This window comes from Polypterus senegalus, chromosome 3, assembly GCF_016835505.1.
Source record: "Polypterus senegalus isolate Bchr_013 chromosome 3, ASM1683550v1, whole genome shotgun sequence".
Classification (NCBI taxonomy): Eukaryota; Metazoa; Chordata; class Cladistia; order Polypteriformes; family Polypteridae; genus Polypterus; species Polypterus senegalus.
Window position 1 is genome coordinate 278,704,784 of NC_053156.1, and position 18,673 is coordinate 278,723,456.

General features: G+C 39.0%; 1 protein-coding gene across 1 annotated transcript in view; it reads right to left on the reverse strand.

Moving 5' to 3' along the window:
- si:ch211-102c2.4 (uncharacterized protein LOC568178 homolog) overlaps positions 1 to 18,188 on the reverse strand; it is a 58,968-nt gene extending 40,780 nt beyond the window's left edge. The window contains exon 1 of the mRNA XM_039749269.1: positions 18,072 to 18,188. Within this exon, the coding sequence (XP_039605203.1) occupies positions 18,072 to 18,114 (43 nt within the window). The 5' untranslated portion in view covers positions 18,115 to 18,188. The remainder of the gene's footprint in view (positions 1 to 18,071) is intronic.
- Positions 18,189 to 18,673: the final 485 nt, after the last annotated feature.

Here is an 18,673-nt window from a genome sequence, read left to right on the forward strand (position 1 = left end):
AAAGGAGGGCAAAAGGGAAACCTATGGCATTCTGCTTGAGGATTTAGTTATCTACAGTAGGTTACATTTCTTAAGGTTTCTATATGTTATGTCATTCACCACATCAACGTACATAATGTACATATGTACATAATGGTCAGAAAATGAAATGTCTTCTCTGTCTAACGGTTCCTGTTTCTTTCTAGTGCATTGTCGGGCAACCAGTGCGCCGCGGAATTTTCTAGGGGCGCCGCAAAAATTTTTGTAAAATATTTAAAACTAGCAAAATACCCGCACTTCGCAGTGGAGAAGTAGTGTGTTAAAGAAGTTATGAAAAAGAAAAGGAAACATTTTAAAAATAACGTAACATGATTGTCAATGTAATTGTGTTGTCACTGTTATGAGTGTTGCTGTCATATATATCTACAGTGGGTACGGAAAGTATTCAGACCCCCTTCAATTTTTCACTCTTTGTTATAGTGCAGCCATTTGCTAAAATCATTTAAATTAATTTTTTTCCTCATTAATGTACACACAGCACTCCATATTGACAGACAAAAAAAAGAATTTTTGAAATTGTTGCAGATTTATTAAAAAAGAAAAACTGAAATATCACATGGTCCTAAGTATTCAGACCCTTTGCTCAGTATTTAGTAGAAGCACCCTTTTGAGTTAATACAGTCATGAGTCTTCTTGGGAAAGATGCAACAAGTTTTTCACACCTGGATTTGGGGATCCTCTGCCATTCCTCCTTGCAGATCCTCTCCAGTTCTGTCAGGTTGGATGGTAAACGTTGGTGGACAGCCATTTTTAGGTCTCTCCAGAGATGCTCAATTGGGTTTAAGTCAGGGCTCTGGCTGGGCCATTCAAGAACAGTCACAGAGTTGTTGTGAAGCCACTCCTTCGTTATTTTAGCTGTGTGCTTAGGGTCATTGTCTTGTTGGAAGGTAAACCTTCGGCCCAGTCTGAGGTCCTTAGCACTCTGGAGAAGGTTTTTGTCCAGGATATCCCTGTACTTGGCCGCATTCATCTTTCCCTCGATTGCAACCAGTCATCCTGTCCACGCAGCTGAAAAACACCCCCACAGCATGATGCTGCCACCGCAATGCTTCACTGTGGGGACTGTATTGGACAAGTGATGAGCAGTGCCTGGTTGTCTCCACACACTGAGGAGAGGCAAGACACATGACAGCCCGCATGGAGTTTGCTAAAAGACACCTGAAAGGCTGAGATGGTGAGAAATAAGATTCTCTGGTCTGATGAGACCAAGATAGAACTTTTTGGCCTTAATTCTAAGCGGTATGTGTCTGTCAATATGGGGTGCTGTGTGTACATTAATGAGGAAAAAAATTAATTTAAATGATTTTAGCAAATGGCTGGAGTATAACAAAGAGTGAATAATTGAAGGGGGTCTGAATACTTTCCGTACCCACTGTATATACACACACACACACACACACACAGACACACACACATATAAACATATCTACATATACACATATCAACATATATACACACATACAGATACATATATATACAGTATATATATATACACATACATACGTACATACACACACATATATATATATATATATACACACACAGACACATATATACATATATATACAGATCTACATATATATACATATCTACATATATATACACATATATATATATATATATATCCACATATATACAGGGAGTGCAGAATTATTAGGCAAGTTGTATTTTTGAGGATTAATTTTAATATGGAACAAACACAGTGCTATCAGTCAATCCAAAATGTTAATAAACCTGAAACCTGAATGTTTCACAACGGAAATGTGAGTGTGAACATCATCAGGGAATACATATGTGCGCACAATTATTAGGCAACTATTAATTAGTGTGCAGATTTATTATGCAACTAAAGGAAAAATGAAAATTTTCCCATCTCACTTGTTTATTTTCATCTGTTATAGTGAGAATAATAAACAAACACCTCAAAATTTACAAATAAACATCTCTGACATTTCAAAAAAAATAAATCAATCAATCAATGACCAATATAGCCACCCTTCTTTCCAATAACAGTCATAAGCCTTTCCATTCATGGAGTCTGTCAGTTTCTTGATCTGTTGACGATCAGCTTTTTGTGGAGCAGTGACTACAGCCTCCCAGACACTCTTCAGAGAGGTGTATTGTTTTTCTCCCCGTAAATCTAGCGTTTAAGAAGTGCCCACAAGTTCTCGATAGGGTTTAGGTCAGATGAGGAAGGGGGGCCATGTCATTATTCCTTCATCTTTAAGGCCTTTACTGGCTGGCCACGCAGTGGAGAACTTCGATGCAAGTGATGGAGCATTGGCCTGCATAAAAATCATGGTCTTTTCCTGTATCACTGTTTGAAGAAAGTGTCTTGAAAAACTGGCAGTAGGTTTGGGAGTTGATTTTGAGTTCATCTTCAATGCAAAAAGGTCCAACTAGCTCATCTTTAAAAATACCAGCTCATACCAGTACCCCACCTCCACATTGGAGTGGAGTTCTGTGCCCATTACTGATCCACAGGTCCATCCATCTGGTCCATCAAGAGTCACTCTCATCTCATCGGTCCATAAAACCTTTGAAAAAAATCTGTCTTCAGATATTTCTTGGCCCAGTTTTGACGTTTCAACTTATGGTTCTTGTTCAGTGGTGGTTGGGTTTCAGCCCTCCTTACCTTGGCCATGTCTTTGAGCACTGAACACCTTGTACTTCTGGGCACTCCAGGTAGGTTGCAGCTCTGGAATATGAAAGTACTGGAGGATAATGGGTTCCTGGTAGCTTCACGTTTGATTCTTCTCAAATCTTTGGCAGCTAATTTGCGTCTTTTGTTCTCAACACGTTTCTTGCGACCCTGTTGACTATTTGCAACATAATGTTTGATGGTTCTGTGATCACACACCAATATCTTAGCAATTCCAAAAGTGCTGCATCCCTCTGAAAGACTTTTTACAATTTTTGACTTTTCAGAGTCAGTTAAATCTCTTTTTTGGCCCATTTTGCCCGAGTAAAACTAGCTGCCTAATAATTCTGCACACCTTGATATAGGGTGTTGATCTCCTTAGGCCACACCCTCCCTCATTACACAAATACACATCACCTGACGTGCTTAAATCCAATAAGCATTCAAGTTAATACAGCTTGGAGTTGGAATATACGCATTAAAAATGATGATATGGTCAAAATACTCACTTTCATAATAATTGTGCACACAGTGTATATAAATACACATATATATACATATCTACATATATATATATACACACATACATACATACATATATATCTACATATATATATACTGTATATAGCAAAATCCCCGAGCTTCGCAGCGACGAAGAACTGCTTTTAAATATTTATTAAGAAGAAAAGAAAACCTTTTTAAACTGAGGGAAAATATACCAATAACTATCTGTTAAGGATCTCTTTGTATACCACGTTGTCAGTTCAGCAGTCCGGTTGTAATATGACCAAGCTGTGCACTGAGATTACTTTTGAGAATGCAACGTATAGTTTTGTCCAGGAGAAAAGCAATGTTGCCTCAAATCAATGGCAGCCTTTTGTAGGGTGTGTCCCTGAGACTTATTAATTGTCATCGCGAAGCAGAGCCTTACTGGAAATTTGAGGCATTTCAATTGAAATGGGAGATCAGAGAGTATAACGGTGATGCCAGGAATACATTCAGGGTGTGGCGCTCTGCTGTTTTTTTGTGTAGCTGCCTTCACACAGCTTCTCCGCTGCTTTATAAACGAACGCCATATAAGGCCATCGTTTCTCCTTGCTTCGTGGTTCTGTACTGTTTTATTGTTCGTTTATTACGGTTGTTATAGTAATTGTGTAGCTATTCGAGACTTACTTTACTGTTCAGGTACCCATTTCCTTTATTTAATCTGTGGCTTATACGCAATTTTTTGTTCGTTTATTACGATTATAAATATTTATTGATTCCCTTCTTTAGCTGACTGCCTGCTCATATAAGACACTCCGCTGGTTTTTTGTGAAGCAGCCTTTACACAGCTTCTCCGCTGTTTTATAAACGAGCGACATATAAAGCCATCCTTTTTCCTTGCTTTGCCAAGGAAGCTGCCTTTTTATTTAATCCACGGGTTCTCCGCTGTTTTATTGTTCGTTTATTACGATTATTATAGTTTTCTTTATATATCACGTTGTCAGTTCAGCACTCTGGTTGTAATTTGACGAAGCTGCGCAAGCTCACTTTTGAGAATGCAACGTATAGTTGTCCAGGAGAAAAGCAATCTTGCCTGAAATCAATGGCATCGTTTTGTAGGGTCTGTCCCTGAGACTTATTACTTGTCATCTCGCAGCAGAGCCTTACTGGAAATTGGAGGCATCTGAATTGAAATGGGAGATCAGAGGGTATAAAGGGGATGCGAGGAATACATTGAGTGTGGAGAAACTCTAGAGACAGCGTGTGTATTAACTTGTGGATTTTTCTGTGAGTATTTGGTGGCAGCGTGACGAAGTTGCTTCCGCAAGAACGCGTTAGCTGTGGAGCTCAACTCGGAGCATATTCTTTTCCTACCTTGTCAATTGTGTAATGCTTTTTTTGAACAGGTTTGATGCATGGAAGTGATCACTCGTACTGTGTTCAGTCAGTTCACGTGAGCTGCTCTCTTGTGTGATGTTGCGATGTCCACGGCTTTATTTAATGTTAGGTAAGACTCTGCACTTAAAAGTTTCTCGCTACAGCAATTTTAACTCCGTTACAAAGTGATCCAAAGTCTCGTTTATACCTCGTGTCTTCTCATTAAACTTGTATCTCGCGAATAAAGTATTTGGCATTTTACTTCAGCGCTCTTTGGGAGCTCTTCCTTCTTTTCTACGTACTGCAGTCACAGTCAGTTCACGTGATTACGTGTGAGGCGTGATGATGTCACACGCAGCTCCGCCCCCCACGGCCATCGAGCTAACATCCATTACAGTATGTGGAGAAAAATAGGTTCCAGTTATGACCATTACGCGTAGAATTTCAAAATTAAACCTGCCCAACTTTTGTAAGTAAGCCATAAGGAATGAGCCTGCCAAATTTCAGCCTTCTACCTACATGGGAAGTTGGAGAATTAGTGATGAGTGAGTGAGTGAGTGAGTGAGTGAGGGCTTTGCCTTTTATTAGTATAGATTGCTAGTGTTTTTGAACTTTTGGTTGATTAAAAAGATAATGTTTAAAAAAATATACTTTATGTTGGAAAAACAGATAACGGAACGCTTACGGAAATGAAGTCTAAGAAACGCGAGAGACTTCAAATGATCAACATGGAAATGTGCGTCTGTCTTTCGAAAATTGATCCTTGCATCAATCTCATATGTGCTAAAAAACAATCTCAACGTTCATTTTTTTTCCAAACCGCTGAATCCGAACACAGTGTCACGGGGGTCTGCTGGAGCCAATCCCAGCCAACATAGGGCACAAGGCAGGAACCAATCCTGGGCAGGGTGCCAACCCACCGCAGGACACACAAACACACACCAAGCACACACTAGGGCCAATTTAGAGTCGCCAATCCACCTAACCTGCATGTCTTTGGACTGTGGGAGAAAACCGGAGCGCCCGGAGGAAACCCACGCAGACACAGGGAGAACATGCAAACTCCACGCAGGAAGGACCTGGGAAGCGAACCTGGGTCTCCTAACTGCGAGGCAGCAGTGCTACCACTGCGCCACCGTGCCGCCCATCTCAACGTTCACATTAATTAAATTTAAGATTTACTCGAGCTCCATATGCGCAAAGCATACAATTATACAACTCAAAATTATATATCGAGCACATCTGTCTCGACTAAAACTCTCCAAAATGTTTCCAGGGCATGATCCAACCTGCGAACGTTGCAACCAAGCCCCAGCCTCACTGGGTCACATGTTCTGGGCCTGCACCAAATTAACATTATTCTGGACAAAAATTTTTAATTACCTCTCAGACAGTCTTGGACTTACAATCCCTCCTAACCCATTAACAGCTGTGTTTGGGGTTCTTCCAGAGGGGCTTAAAGTGGAGAAGGACAAACAAATTGTGATTGCATTCACTACACTCTTGGCACGCAGACTTATTCTGATAAACTGGAAGAACCCAAACTCTCCTCTTTAAGTCAGTGGGAAACCGATGTGTTATACTATTTAAAATTGGAAAAAATCAAATACTCAGTTAGAGGATCTGTACTGACTTTTTTCAAAACATGGCAGGATCTAATCAGTAATATTTTAAAATAAGTTTATAAAGCACAGAGAATTTATTAATTTAGGTATTTTACAAGCCTTAAATTTTACACCGTTTGGCTTGCTCTCTCTCTCAGGGGTGGGGATCGATCTGTTCTTAACATAATTCTTTTTTTTGTAAAAACTTGATTGCTATGTATTGATTGTAATAAAATTAATAAATAGAAATTTTAAAAAAAATTTAAGATTTATCCTTTGATTCCTTTATTAATAAAATGTCTTTCAAACTTGTAAAATTAACTGTTTTTATTGGCAATTGTCCATAGATTGTGTCGTCACGACTTGGCAGTGCCTCAGCTGCACCGCAAAAGAAAATTTTTGGACTTAGTGCCTTTCACTGTTCTAGTGGTTTAACTTCAGTCCAAGGGCTATTCTGCTGTCACACAGAGCTGACATTATAAACATTATATTTTCTTTACCTTATAGGAGATTAAACTGAATTTTTCATTATCCGTGTTAAGATACATTATATTCAAGTTCAAAACTAAGCAAACTAAGGTACATTTACCATTAACATTAGCTTAAAGGATTTGGCTCTTACAGGAAGCATGCCGAGACTATAGCAGCACAAAAAGCAATGAATGCTGACATAGTCTGAGACACTGATGGAAATAGGACTTTACAAGATTTTTACACAATAACTGGAAACAAATCCTTCACTGAAAACATTCTCTCAGATTTTGTGCCAGACAAGGGCTAATTTGCTTCAGAATTGTGCATGTCTGTTTCTAAACTTGCACTGTGAAAACTCTGACCTGGAGTCGTCTCTATTTCAAGCACTTCCTCCACTTGGCCATCTGCTTTTGACTACTGCATGTCAATGGCTTGTAGGCTCCTGCACTACAGAGTTTGCATTTATCAAGCAGCTTTAGCGCTGCCTTCCTGTCATGACACTCGAAGGGATATCATTGCTCTGTGGGCACTCTTGTTTCATATACTTTGCCACATTCGTTTGCGGTCTTATTTTACTTAGTTGGGGGAATCTTAACCCATCTAATATTAGACACTGCAACTGTAAAGAGCCATGATGCTATAAAATATACATTAAGTTCATTCAATGAGAACCAATTCAGAAATGATTCAATATCTACATATCATCCTCAGCCTTAAAGAAAGGTTGACTCCTCGAGGTAAGGAAGTGGGTGACACTCAACTGGAGGCAGAAGGAGAGAAAAGAGGTTCATTGTTTCATTTGAATATTGATTGCGACCATTGTAAAAAGTGCTTGGGGGATTAATAATCCATTGTTTGAACCCATGACTGTGTGGGCCTTTTTGGCGCTGGGGTGTGGGATTTGGTGGTGCTCCATACTATTTATATATACTAGCAGTATGGAAATATATACTTGAGGTATATTTGATAGCACAGTCACCATGAAACTACATACTGTATAGGAAAGGAAAAAAACTGAGTGATATTTTTAGATTTGCAACTATATAAACGAACAGAGGCAAGTCAAACATATGAGTTAATTAAACCAGAAACCACAACGCCACTGACTTGCAGTCAGACTAACTGTGTGATTCTGCAAACTCTCACAGCCTGGTGCTCTAAGGTGGTGCTTTCTGACTAAAACAGTTGAAATATCCTCACAGTTTTCTAAGATGTTTTCATGGTTAAATTAACTTTTCACTGAAATTGGCTTTTCATGTGCATCAGGGCCATAAGATTAATGCATTAGCGTTTTTTTTTTCTTTTTCTTGTCCGTTAGTCAGACGGTCAGGTACATGCCTATATACTGTATGTTCTCTATCTGTAAAGAAAAGAAATTGCGGGAAGGTTAAAAATTGGTTTCAGCGGTGCACCAATCACTAGCCTAAGGTGATACGGCCAAACTGTTTTGTCTCAAATCAGATGTTTGAATTATTATTTCCATGTCAAAATAAGCTTCACCTTTTATTAGGTGTATTCCCATATACTACAATTCGTATGTATGTCTGCCCTACTGAAGCAACTTGGCTCCCACTGGACCGATTTCTTTCGAATTTGGCTCACTTATTCTTGCCAGGAAAGTTCTATTATCGCTGAGATATCTCAAAGCAGGAAAGCCTGCACCATCACTGGACGAACCCTGGACATGCTGGAAGCTGCTGTAAAAACAAAGAGGATGGGGGCAAAATCAGATGCCATGAAGAAAAATCCTCTCCATCCCCTCCAGGAGGCGCTCTCTTGGAGCACACTTAGCCAAAGGTTCACTCCACCACGGTGTGCTAATGGCGCTTTTCCACTGCATAGTACGGCACAGCACGGTTCAGTACAGCTCACCTTGGTTCGGCTCAGTTCGGCTCGGTTTGCATTTCGACTGCAGTTTAGTACCGCTTTAGAGTGGGCGGGATTAGTCACGTGTCGTTATAGTTGCGCCGCCTCTACTGCCGTGACATCATTGTAAACGCGCCACAAATACTCCTGTAGTCGCTCTTCATTTTTTTTAACTTGTCCCTACACTGTTTGTAAGTCCGATGGTAGCCGTGTGCGCCCAAGAGCTTAGCGACCGCCTGAAAAACTTTTTCATTCCCTGCCGCCCATCCAGCTCTCGCTGGATCCGCCTCGGCTACCAACGAGAGGAACGTCTGTACTTCCTCAATAGACCACGAAACAGCCATTTTTGGTTAAAACAAAATGGTGCGTCCGAACCTTCGCTGGCTGTGCTAAAAATCTAGCGGGTCTGTTGTGTCTCGTGTCACAAGTTCAGTGACGCAGTAATGACGATTTTCTCTGGCCAATCAGTGACCAGCAGAGTTTACACGTCATGTTTTGGTAACGGTTCGGCGCGCTTGGAACCTCGGCTGAGGAGTTACTAAAAAAAAGGACCAGGTACCAGGTACTGTTCCCAGTGGAAAACCCCCCAAAAGTGAGCTGAACTGAACCGTGTCGTGCCGTACTATGCAGTGGAAAAGCGCCATAAGAAGTGCTACTTGGGGGTCTTTTCTACACAGTGCTATCAACCATATCAATGTTTCATCAGGGACACTTGTTAAGTTTATTTTGAAATATCATTTTAAAATATCTGAACAATAAACGTTTATTTTTATTTATTTATTGTTATTTACTTATCGATTGATTGGTTGTCTTACTTGTCCTGTAAGTCTGTATCCTTGTTTTTATGTTTCAACTGTTGTATGCATGTGAATATCCCCTTGGAATTAATGAAGTTTATCTAATCTACAGTATACTAATACAGTATGCTGGACAAATATCTGCCGACTTTTCCACACACCCCCTCCACACCCTAATTTAAAAGTATAGGTGAATTTGCAAACTTGTCTATTTTAAAACAAAGAAACATTCTGTACAACTGTAATATTGCTGGGGGGACACTAAATTGCCTCGGATGGCACAGACGCTGCCAGGCCTTTTTGACCTAATCTTGGATTGCCCAAATTCATGTGAGGTCCACAGTAATATGAACTCTGAGGCACCTCAAGCTTCTCACCCTTTCCACTGCAGTCCTATTGATATAGTTTGGTGTGAAGGACCACTGCTAATTCCTGCTCAGATCCACAACCAGCTCCTTAGATTTGCTGACATTCAATTATGGGTTAGTCTACTGTTTCAAATTTAGCGAGGTCACTTCAACTTGTACATTTCGTCTGTTAGCCGCTCTTACGACAAAACTGATCCCCAATACAAGTTAATAAAAAAAAAGTCAAAAAGTCCCTTGTCTAGAAATAAAAATGTAGCAGAAATGAATTATGTAAGCATTGTAAACACAGACTGAACAAATTTGTACTGTATGTTAGGCCACGGGTTCTCAAACTCAGTCCTGGGGACCCCCTGTGGCTGGCTGCTGGCATCTGTTCCAACCAGATTCAGAATCAGTGATAATAACAGATCTCATTTAAGTAGCTGATCTTTTTTCTCTTCTCTTATTCTACATTCAGAAAAACACAATAGTATGATTTTTACATTTATAAAATATTTAGAAGTATTTCAATTGCTTTGCGCCCTCCCCCACCATAACCTATCATCAATGGTTGAGGGGAAAAAGCTTTACATTCATCAAAAATTTTGATCTCCGGTTTTCGATGGATCTCAACGTTTTAGGGTCCTCCTGATACCGAAAACATCAATACAGTATGTCGATGATGTGTGTGTATATCTATCTGTGTGTCACAGTTTATTGAGGATGGTCTAGAGCTAAAATGGCTGGATGGAAAAATACCAAACTCGAAACTTAAGCCTTTTATGAGATGTCGATGTGCCGATTAGTTTTTGAGCCAAATTGTGCAAGAGAAAGAGGCAAACTAAAGGAACCCTCAAATACCACAATTCTGCAATTAATTATGAATTCTTCTCATCAATTGCTATCGTAATGAGCTGTTTTATGATGAGATTGATCAGCATCAGAGCGGTAAATAATTATTGGAATTTTATAGAGTAGTTCGGGTAACTTGGTTCCTAGGGTGCCAGGGCTACATCCACATATTTTTTTCAATATCTTCAAATGCGTAACTTGTTTCTTTTTCTATTATTTTGACCTTTTCCGTGTAATTTACTTCTTTTGTTGTATCCTAATAATGACAATTAAAAAGAAGCCCAGCAGACATCTCATTTTTACATTTACTCCAAAACACAGAAACTGGGTAATAGCGGATCACTTCATTAGGCTAGCGGTCCAATTAAAGACAAAAGTTGGTTGGTACAAAAACCTGCAGCCACAGTGGGTCCTCAGGATCAAGATTGAGAATTCCTGTGTTAGGCAATACCTGACCTCAAGGCTGCCTATCTGCACATTATCATGATTCAACATTACTTTGACAGCAAAATTTATCTGTAGTAGTAGAGTTATGTGCCATGTTAGCCATTTCTGAATGCAACGAGAAGTGGAGCAAAAGGACACATTTTATTAGCTAAATAAATAAATTACAGTATACAGGCTTTCTAGGCACCTCAGGCCCCGTCATCAGGTAAGGAGTAATTCAAAGGCTGGCATATTGTCACCTACTCAGTTAGCCAACAAAAGGTAGCATGATTTAGTGGCAAAGTTCCAACCCTACTATCATGCTGCAAAACATCCAACAATAAATTGAGACAAATTTTAATTCTCCATTGGATTCTTCTTTCAAAAATGTTACATTTACAAAATGTGAACTACAACTAGATACAGACACTCCACAGCTAACAACAACAGTCAATGCCATTTTCACATCATTTGAATTGGACTCTGCTGTGTACGAACACTATTGAGCTACACAACCTGTTCTCTTTGTGTGTTTTAACAAATCTGCATTTATATGTGGACCAGTAAATATTTAGTAAATAGTATAGTCTATACTTGTATTTTAAAAGAGAATTGCTCTGTGTCTGCACTCAGTGAAGAGTGCTATACAAAAAATAAGACGTACGGTTGAAGTCAGACGTTTACATACATTTAGGGTGAATTCTTTCAAAACTTAATTTATAACAGCTCCATAGATTTTATACTAATGATAGATAGATAGATAGATAGATAGATAGATAGATAGATAGATAGATAGATAGATAGATAGATAGATAGATAGATAGATAGATAGATAGATAGATAGATAGATAGATAGATAGATAGATAGATAGATAGATAGATAGTGCCTAGTAGATCAAGAACATCAGTAAATAATGTTACAAATTATTAAGAAAGGCAAAGAGAACAAAACATAGATAAACAATGCAAAGTTCAAATGGTCAATTGTTACAGTGTCGGAAGGTAGAGTGGTGACCAGATCAGGAATCACTCATGTTGACAACAGGGCTATAAAATCTCACAGCAGTAGGAACAAATGATCTAAAATGTTCTGTTCTACAGCAGTAAGGGAAGACGACTGCTATGTTCATTCCTCTGACCTGCCAAAATGTTGTGGAGAGGGTGACTGTTATTGTCAAGGATGGACTACACCTTTCCACCACAATTTCCAATGAGTCCACTGTTCTACCCAGCACTGAGCCAGCCTTCTTCACCAACTTGTCCTGCCTCTTTATGTTCGAAGAGGACAATGGCAACTACTCTCCTACAGAAAACAAACAGCATTTTGCTAGATACATTGAATAATCCAAGTCTTCTGAGGAAAAAATTTGGCATATCGTTTAAGACATCTACTTTGCGTGAGTATTTTCACTTTATGTATGTTATGGCCTACCATCAAACTCACTGCCTCTTTGATTGATATAATGGGAAAAATCAAAAGAAATCAGCCAAGATCTCCACAAGTGTGGTTCATCCTTGAGAGCAAACACCTGTATGTTCCACTTCATCTGTACAAACAATAATACGCAAACAGAAACACCATGGGACCACAGAGCCATCAAGGAATGAGATGCATTCAGTCTCCTAGAGAACATATTTTAACACAAAAAGTGCAGATCAACAAGAAAGAACCTTGTGAAGACGCTGGGTGAAACAGGCAGACAAGTATATATATCCATAGTACGAGTCCTGTATCGACAGAACCTGAAAGGCTACCCAGAAAGGAAGAAGCCACTGCTTCAATGTTGCCCTATAAAAGCCAGACTGCAGTTTGCAAAGGCACGTGGGAACAAAGATCTTACCTTCTCTCAGTTGGAAATAGGTCTTCCAAATGGACCATGACCCCAAGCAAACACTCCAAATTGTCACACAATGGATAACAAGGTCAAGGTATTAGAGTGGCCATCACAAAGCCCTGACTTCAATCTGTTTGAAAACATGTGGGTAGAACTGAAAAAGCGTGTGCCAGCAAGGAGGCCTACAAACCTGGTCAAGTTACACCAGTTCTGTCTGGAGGAATAGGCCAAAATTCCAGCAACTTATTGTAAGAAGTTTGTTGAAGGTGACCCAAAGTTAAACAATTTAAAGGCAATGTGACCAAATATTAACAAGGTGCATGTAAACTTGCGACCAACTGGAAGTGTGATATAGTCATTAAAAAGTGAAATGCACTGAGATCTGTGAACATGGTTGGAAAAAAATTAGTTTTGCCCTGCACAAAGCAGATATCTTTAATGATATGTCAAATTCATAGTTTGTTTGTATAAAATCTGTGGAGGGGTTATAAAGTGAGTTTTAAAGAATTCACCCTAAACATATGGAAACTTTTGACTTCAACTGTATTGTGTATTGTATTGTTTAACCCAGCCTCCATTTTGGAGCTGACCCCAAATCTGGAAAAACTAGAAGGGTTGGCATCTGGAAAGATGTCCGGCTGAAAAACCATCGTGAAACCTCTACTGGAGAAATCTATCCATCCATCCATTTTCCAACCCGCTGAATCTGAACACAGGGTCACGGGGGTCTGCTGGAACAGAGGGCACAAGGCAGGAACCAATCCTGGGCAGGGTGCCAACCCACCGCAGTGGAGAAATCTAGTCATAAAAAAATAGAGACCCCCATGTAAAAATGGGAATAGCAACTAAAGAAGAAGAAAAAGAAGACTGTGCTGTATTGTGTATTTGGGCTAGGTTTTTAATTATATGGCATTGGTACTTTTAATTACGTATCACAGTTACAAAAATATTTAATAAACAAAAATATGCTGACTCTTTGATGAAGTACTGTAACTAAAACATTGTAAAACCTCAAAATTTCAAATCATTTAACTAAGTCCTCAAATGCACCAGAATGTTACATCACTTGCACATTTTCTAATGTGTTTTCTTTTTGCAGATGTAGACAGAGGTGCCCTTCACCAGCTATATAGGGTGTGACGGACAACTGGGGTTCTGGACCAGTCTGGACGCCTGGATGAGGGAAGGTCCCGGTGAGAGACGATACCTTCCCCAAAACACAAGAGGACAGCCTCCCTGGTTTACACCGGGGCCTCAAGACTGGAGCTTGGATGCTCAACCCTTCTGGGGTTCGTGGCCACCACCAGGGGGCAGTTGGTCCATCCCAGAACACTGGACGGCAGCACTTCCACCACACCAGGAAGTGCTGCAGGAAAATCATGGTGCATTATAAAAGGGGCTACCTCACTCCATTCAAGGAGTCAGAGTCGGGAGGCAGAGGACACAGCTTTCGAGGAGAAGAGTGGAGGGGAAAGAATAATAAGGAGAAGTGAAAGAAAGAAAGACAGGACTGAGCCTAATTGGGGTGATCTGTGCACTGTACTACTGTGTGTGCTAAAGAAAATAAAATTAAAAGTGTGTGTTCTGGACATCATGGGTCTGTGTCTTAGTCTTTAGCTGGGCTGATCTTTCCACAACAAATATAGGAGTCTGTGCATACACACACATAAATATATACTCCACGTGTATATTAGTGCATGGCTGCCTCACAGCTGTATGGATTTAATCTCATTAACTGTCATTGTGAAACCTTCATTTGTCAGCATAGATTTTTCTCTAGGTACACTAATATATATATATAAATGTGTATTTTACATTAGTAAATGATCCTAAATTTACCTTGAAAAATAAGACTGTATTGCTCCATAAAGGACTAATGGCTCCATCCAAAACTTCATCCTAAAACTTATAGATTTATGTTTGAACGGCCTTTGTCTTCTAAACTTGAATCCAAACTCTAAGTTGCTTTCTACGTAGAGAATCACACTTTTTCTGTGCTCTTTTGGGTTTCATTGATAATTCCATTTTAGCTTAAGCTGCTCATTGTGCTGTTGCCATTCAGAGCTGATTTTATGACAGACTGGCAGTCAGTTATTACTTTTACTGTTTGATATATAAAAGGAGGATAATGCAGCAGCCTGGTGGAGACACATACGCGGTGCATATCATGCCATATGAAATACACATTGGCTGCCAATAATACTGCATTTTACAGCAATAACATAACATAATATGCATAAGACCACATAATTTGATGGATACTTGGATGGGTCTAAAGCACATCAACAAGAACCGACCCTGGACAGGGCACCAGACCCCTTTAGGCAGAGTCACCACTTTCTTTATGAACAACAGTCAGTGCACGAGGAGCCCGTGAAAAGGGCTGATTAGGGAGCCACCGTCCTCCGCACCTCTGCGAGTCTGCATGGAGCTCTCACTGGGAAGCCAATTGGATTGCACGTTTTTGTCACTTGATTTACTTGACTTAAGGTCACTCGCACATCTCTATACAGTAAGCTTATAACCATAGTGTAACCGGGCGGGCGTAGATTGGACAGCTTGAGGAATGCAGCTTGACTCTATTGGGGTCTTTAGTGTTTCATGAACTGTCAAACTAAAGTCATTAGCAGTCACCTGTAGTGATAATTTTCCATTCACAAGCAGAGGTCAGGGGTGCAGAAAAGAAAGAAAGAAAGAAAGAAAGAAAGAAAGAAAAAAGAAAGAAAGAAAGAAAGAAAGAGAAAGAAAGAAAGAAAGAAAGAAAGATTGTGCTGCACTTGTAATGTAAAATGTAAAAATGTAAATTTATCCAACTTCCAGTAAGCCGGCTAGTGTTACATTAGTTGTCACACCAACTAGAATAATGATGTAGCGTTGTGTAGAATAGTTTGGTTTCGAGGGTATAATAGATATTGTATTATCTGATGGCACAGTGCCTAGCTAACACATGGCTGTGGATTATTTATTACCGCCATGTAGACTTCGGGACATTCACACATTCTTAAAGGATGCCAATGTTAGTCGACATATTAAGTATTGTGGCAGTGAAGACATGTTTGGAAATTTCACCAACACACACTTATTTGTTAGTTATTGGCTGAGTCCTGGAAACACACAAAGTGAAATCACCTCAGATAAACCTCTACTTTTGGTTCATTTCATTGGTAGCTATATTATCGATTTAGCTGATGCCTTATTGCGATCTGCAGTCTTTGGTAGGATAAAATGAAGTTTAGATAAATTCATAAATGTAGGTGAAATATTCAAATGTTCATTTTTTTTAATCTAAATTTTCAGTTTAATTTTAACCTACATTTCCTGTATTAAGTACTGTAAGTTATTTAAACACATTCAGTAACAATATTAGTAGTTTGTATTTTACTGTTAGTATTATTAGTAGTAGCATTTTACATATTATTATTATTAGTACTAGTTATTATTAGTAGTAGTAGTAGTAGTTATTATTATTAGTAGTAGTAGTAGTAGTTATTATTATTATTAGTAGTAGTAGTAGTTTTAAAATTGTTGTTTTTGTTGTTGTATCACATGTCACAAGTCACTGTTGGCTACATTAAGTAAAAAAAATAGTAAAAGCACATTAACACTCCGGACCATTATTATTATTATTATTATTATTATTATTATTATTATTAATAGTAGTTTCTATTATTATTAGTAGTAGTACTGGTAGTAATAGCAATTATTATTATTATTATTATTAGTAGTAGTAGTTTTAAAATTGTTTTTGTTGTCGTATCACATGTCACAAGTCACTGTTAGCTGCATCAAGTAAAAAAATAGTAAAAGCACATTAACACTCTGGACCATTATTATTATTATTATTATTACCACCTAATTTGGCTTTTATTTTAAAGGAAACAAACCAATTGGTATATCTTTTGCATTAAATACCAAATCTATGGTTTGCCCTCCAGACTACAGCATTCCTCCCAGTTACAGTTGTCTATGCTGAGTGAAGCTTTTCAAAACTTACTATCATTATACTTGAGGTCATCCGTGGCACAAGAAATTATGAACATCGTGGCTATAATCAGCATCAACTCAGACCTCGTACAGAAACTGTCCTGTGATGACCTCATAGATTCCTTCAGAAAATGCAGACATCAGCTGTTGTGATATGCAAAAAAGACACTGAAGAAACCCCTAAACGTTCACTTTCAGGTTTTGATTATTTAATTATTTTTTTTTTTACTATAAGTTATAGTCAAGTGATGTGTGCTTCTTTGTTTATTTATGTATGAATTATTTCAAATTAAAGCTATTATAAAATACCCTAATGTAGTGGATGCAGGGATGGATGGGCTGGAGAGTTTGAGGGGCGCAAGAAGAAAGTTCCGCTTAGGTCCGTAGTTTGGCTGAGACCATGCAGCACTGCCTATCGAAATCAATCAATCACACACAAATTGGACCAGTTTAGAATTTCCTGATTAATAAACACCCGTTTTGCCAAAATACTGACAGATCATGAAATTCTGAACGTAGTCTGTGTATGTAGCAATAGTTATTTTAAGATGATGAACCGACAGGTACTTCACAGATCCATTCATGGTTTTTTCCGAACGTCTTACGCATCAATCATTCGTGTGAATGGTTCATCGGGGTGCAAGAAAGGTTCCCTTAAGGCACCTTTCTGAAGAACCACTTTGGCAATGTCATTTTTAACAGCGGAATCTGAGCGTGCAATTTTCTAGTTGGCTAAAGTTCCCTTGAAGACGCGGTGACCAACTCAGATGCGAGCGGCAGTTTTTGTCGCCCAGGACGGTCTTTGGGTTTGGGTAGGAATATTAGTTATGAAATTGGCAAATAATTACGGAGTGCAGTATCTCAATGATGACCCAATCTATATATATATATATATATATATATATATATATATATACACACTTCTTCCCTCGCCTTGTTCGTAAAACATAACCGCTCTCTTTTGTTCGCCTCATCTTGAGATTGAGAGAATAATAAAGTGTTATAAGTGACGGAGAGAGTCTGAGAACTGGTCAAGATTCGCATCTGTAAAGTGTAACTTTCCAACATATGTACTTGTTTTGAAACATTAAAAAATGTGTAATTTTGACACATATAACACACAAATTGTCAAAACAGTCTAAAAAGTCGAATACTTTACTAAAGTTTAGTAAAAAGTGCCGCCCCTAAAAAAGTGTTGCCCGAGATGGACCGCCCCCTCCGCCCCTCAGCTACGCCAAGGCGACTGGACGAGCTAAACCCGAGCTAAATCTTCCTCGCAGACATTCAAACCAACCTCCGTCTATTTCTGACCCGCACTGAGTCGCCGGCCGCCCGGGTCTTACCGAGTGGAAGCGCGACAGTCAGCAGGACTCCGAGGACCGCCATACCACCTTGTCTAGTCGACTTCACTGAAAACTTCGCAAGGATGAGTAGCAAGAGCTGCAAGCGGTGGGCGGTTCTGTTAGCGCAACCAGAAGTGATTTCCTTTATTTTAACTTTTTTTTTTTCTTTTTTTTAAGCGGTTACAACCGCACGCGCGGTTATATATATACAGGCGAAGTAAAAAGTATGTGAACCCCTAGGAATAATGTATATTTATATCTAATTCCCATATAAAAATGGTTGTATCTTCATGTCAGTCACAATGAACAAAAACAGTCTCCTATAACTAAAGATACACAGATTTTCAGAGAATGTTTGTCCATATTGAATAAGTCATTCAAACTGTAAAACTGAAAGTTGGAAAAAGCAAATGAACCCTAAGCTAATGACTTTTTAAAAAGCGCATTGCAGTGAGAATTTAGCACACCTGGAGTCCATTTAATGAAACAAGTTCAGAGGTGTGGCCTAGAATTACTTTGATTGATCAAAAACACTATAAAGTTTGAGTTGGAGCTTTTGACAAGAAGTATATCCAGATGGGAATCATGCCTCACACAAAAGA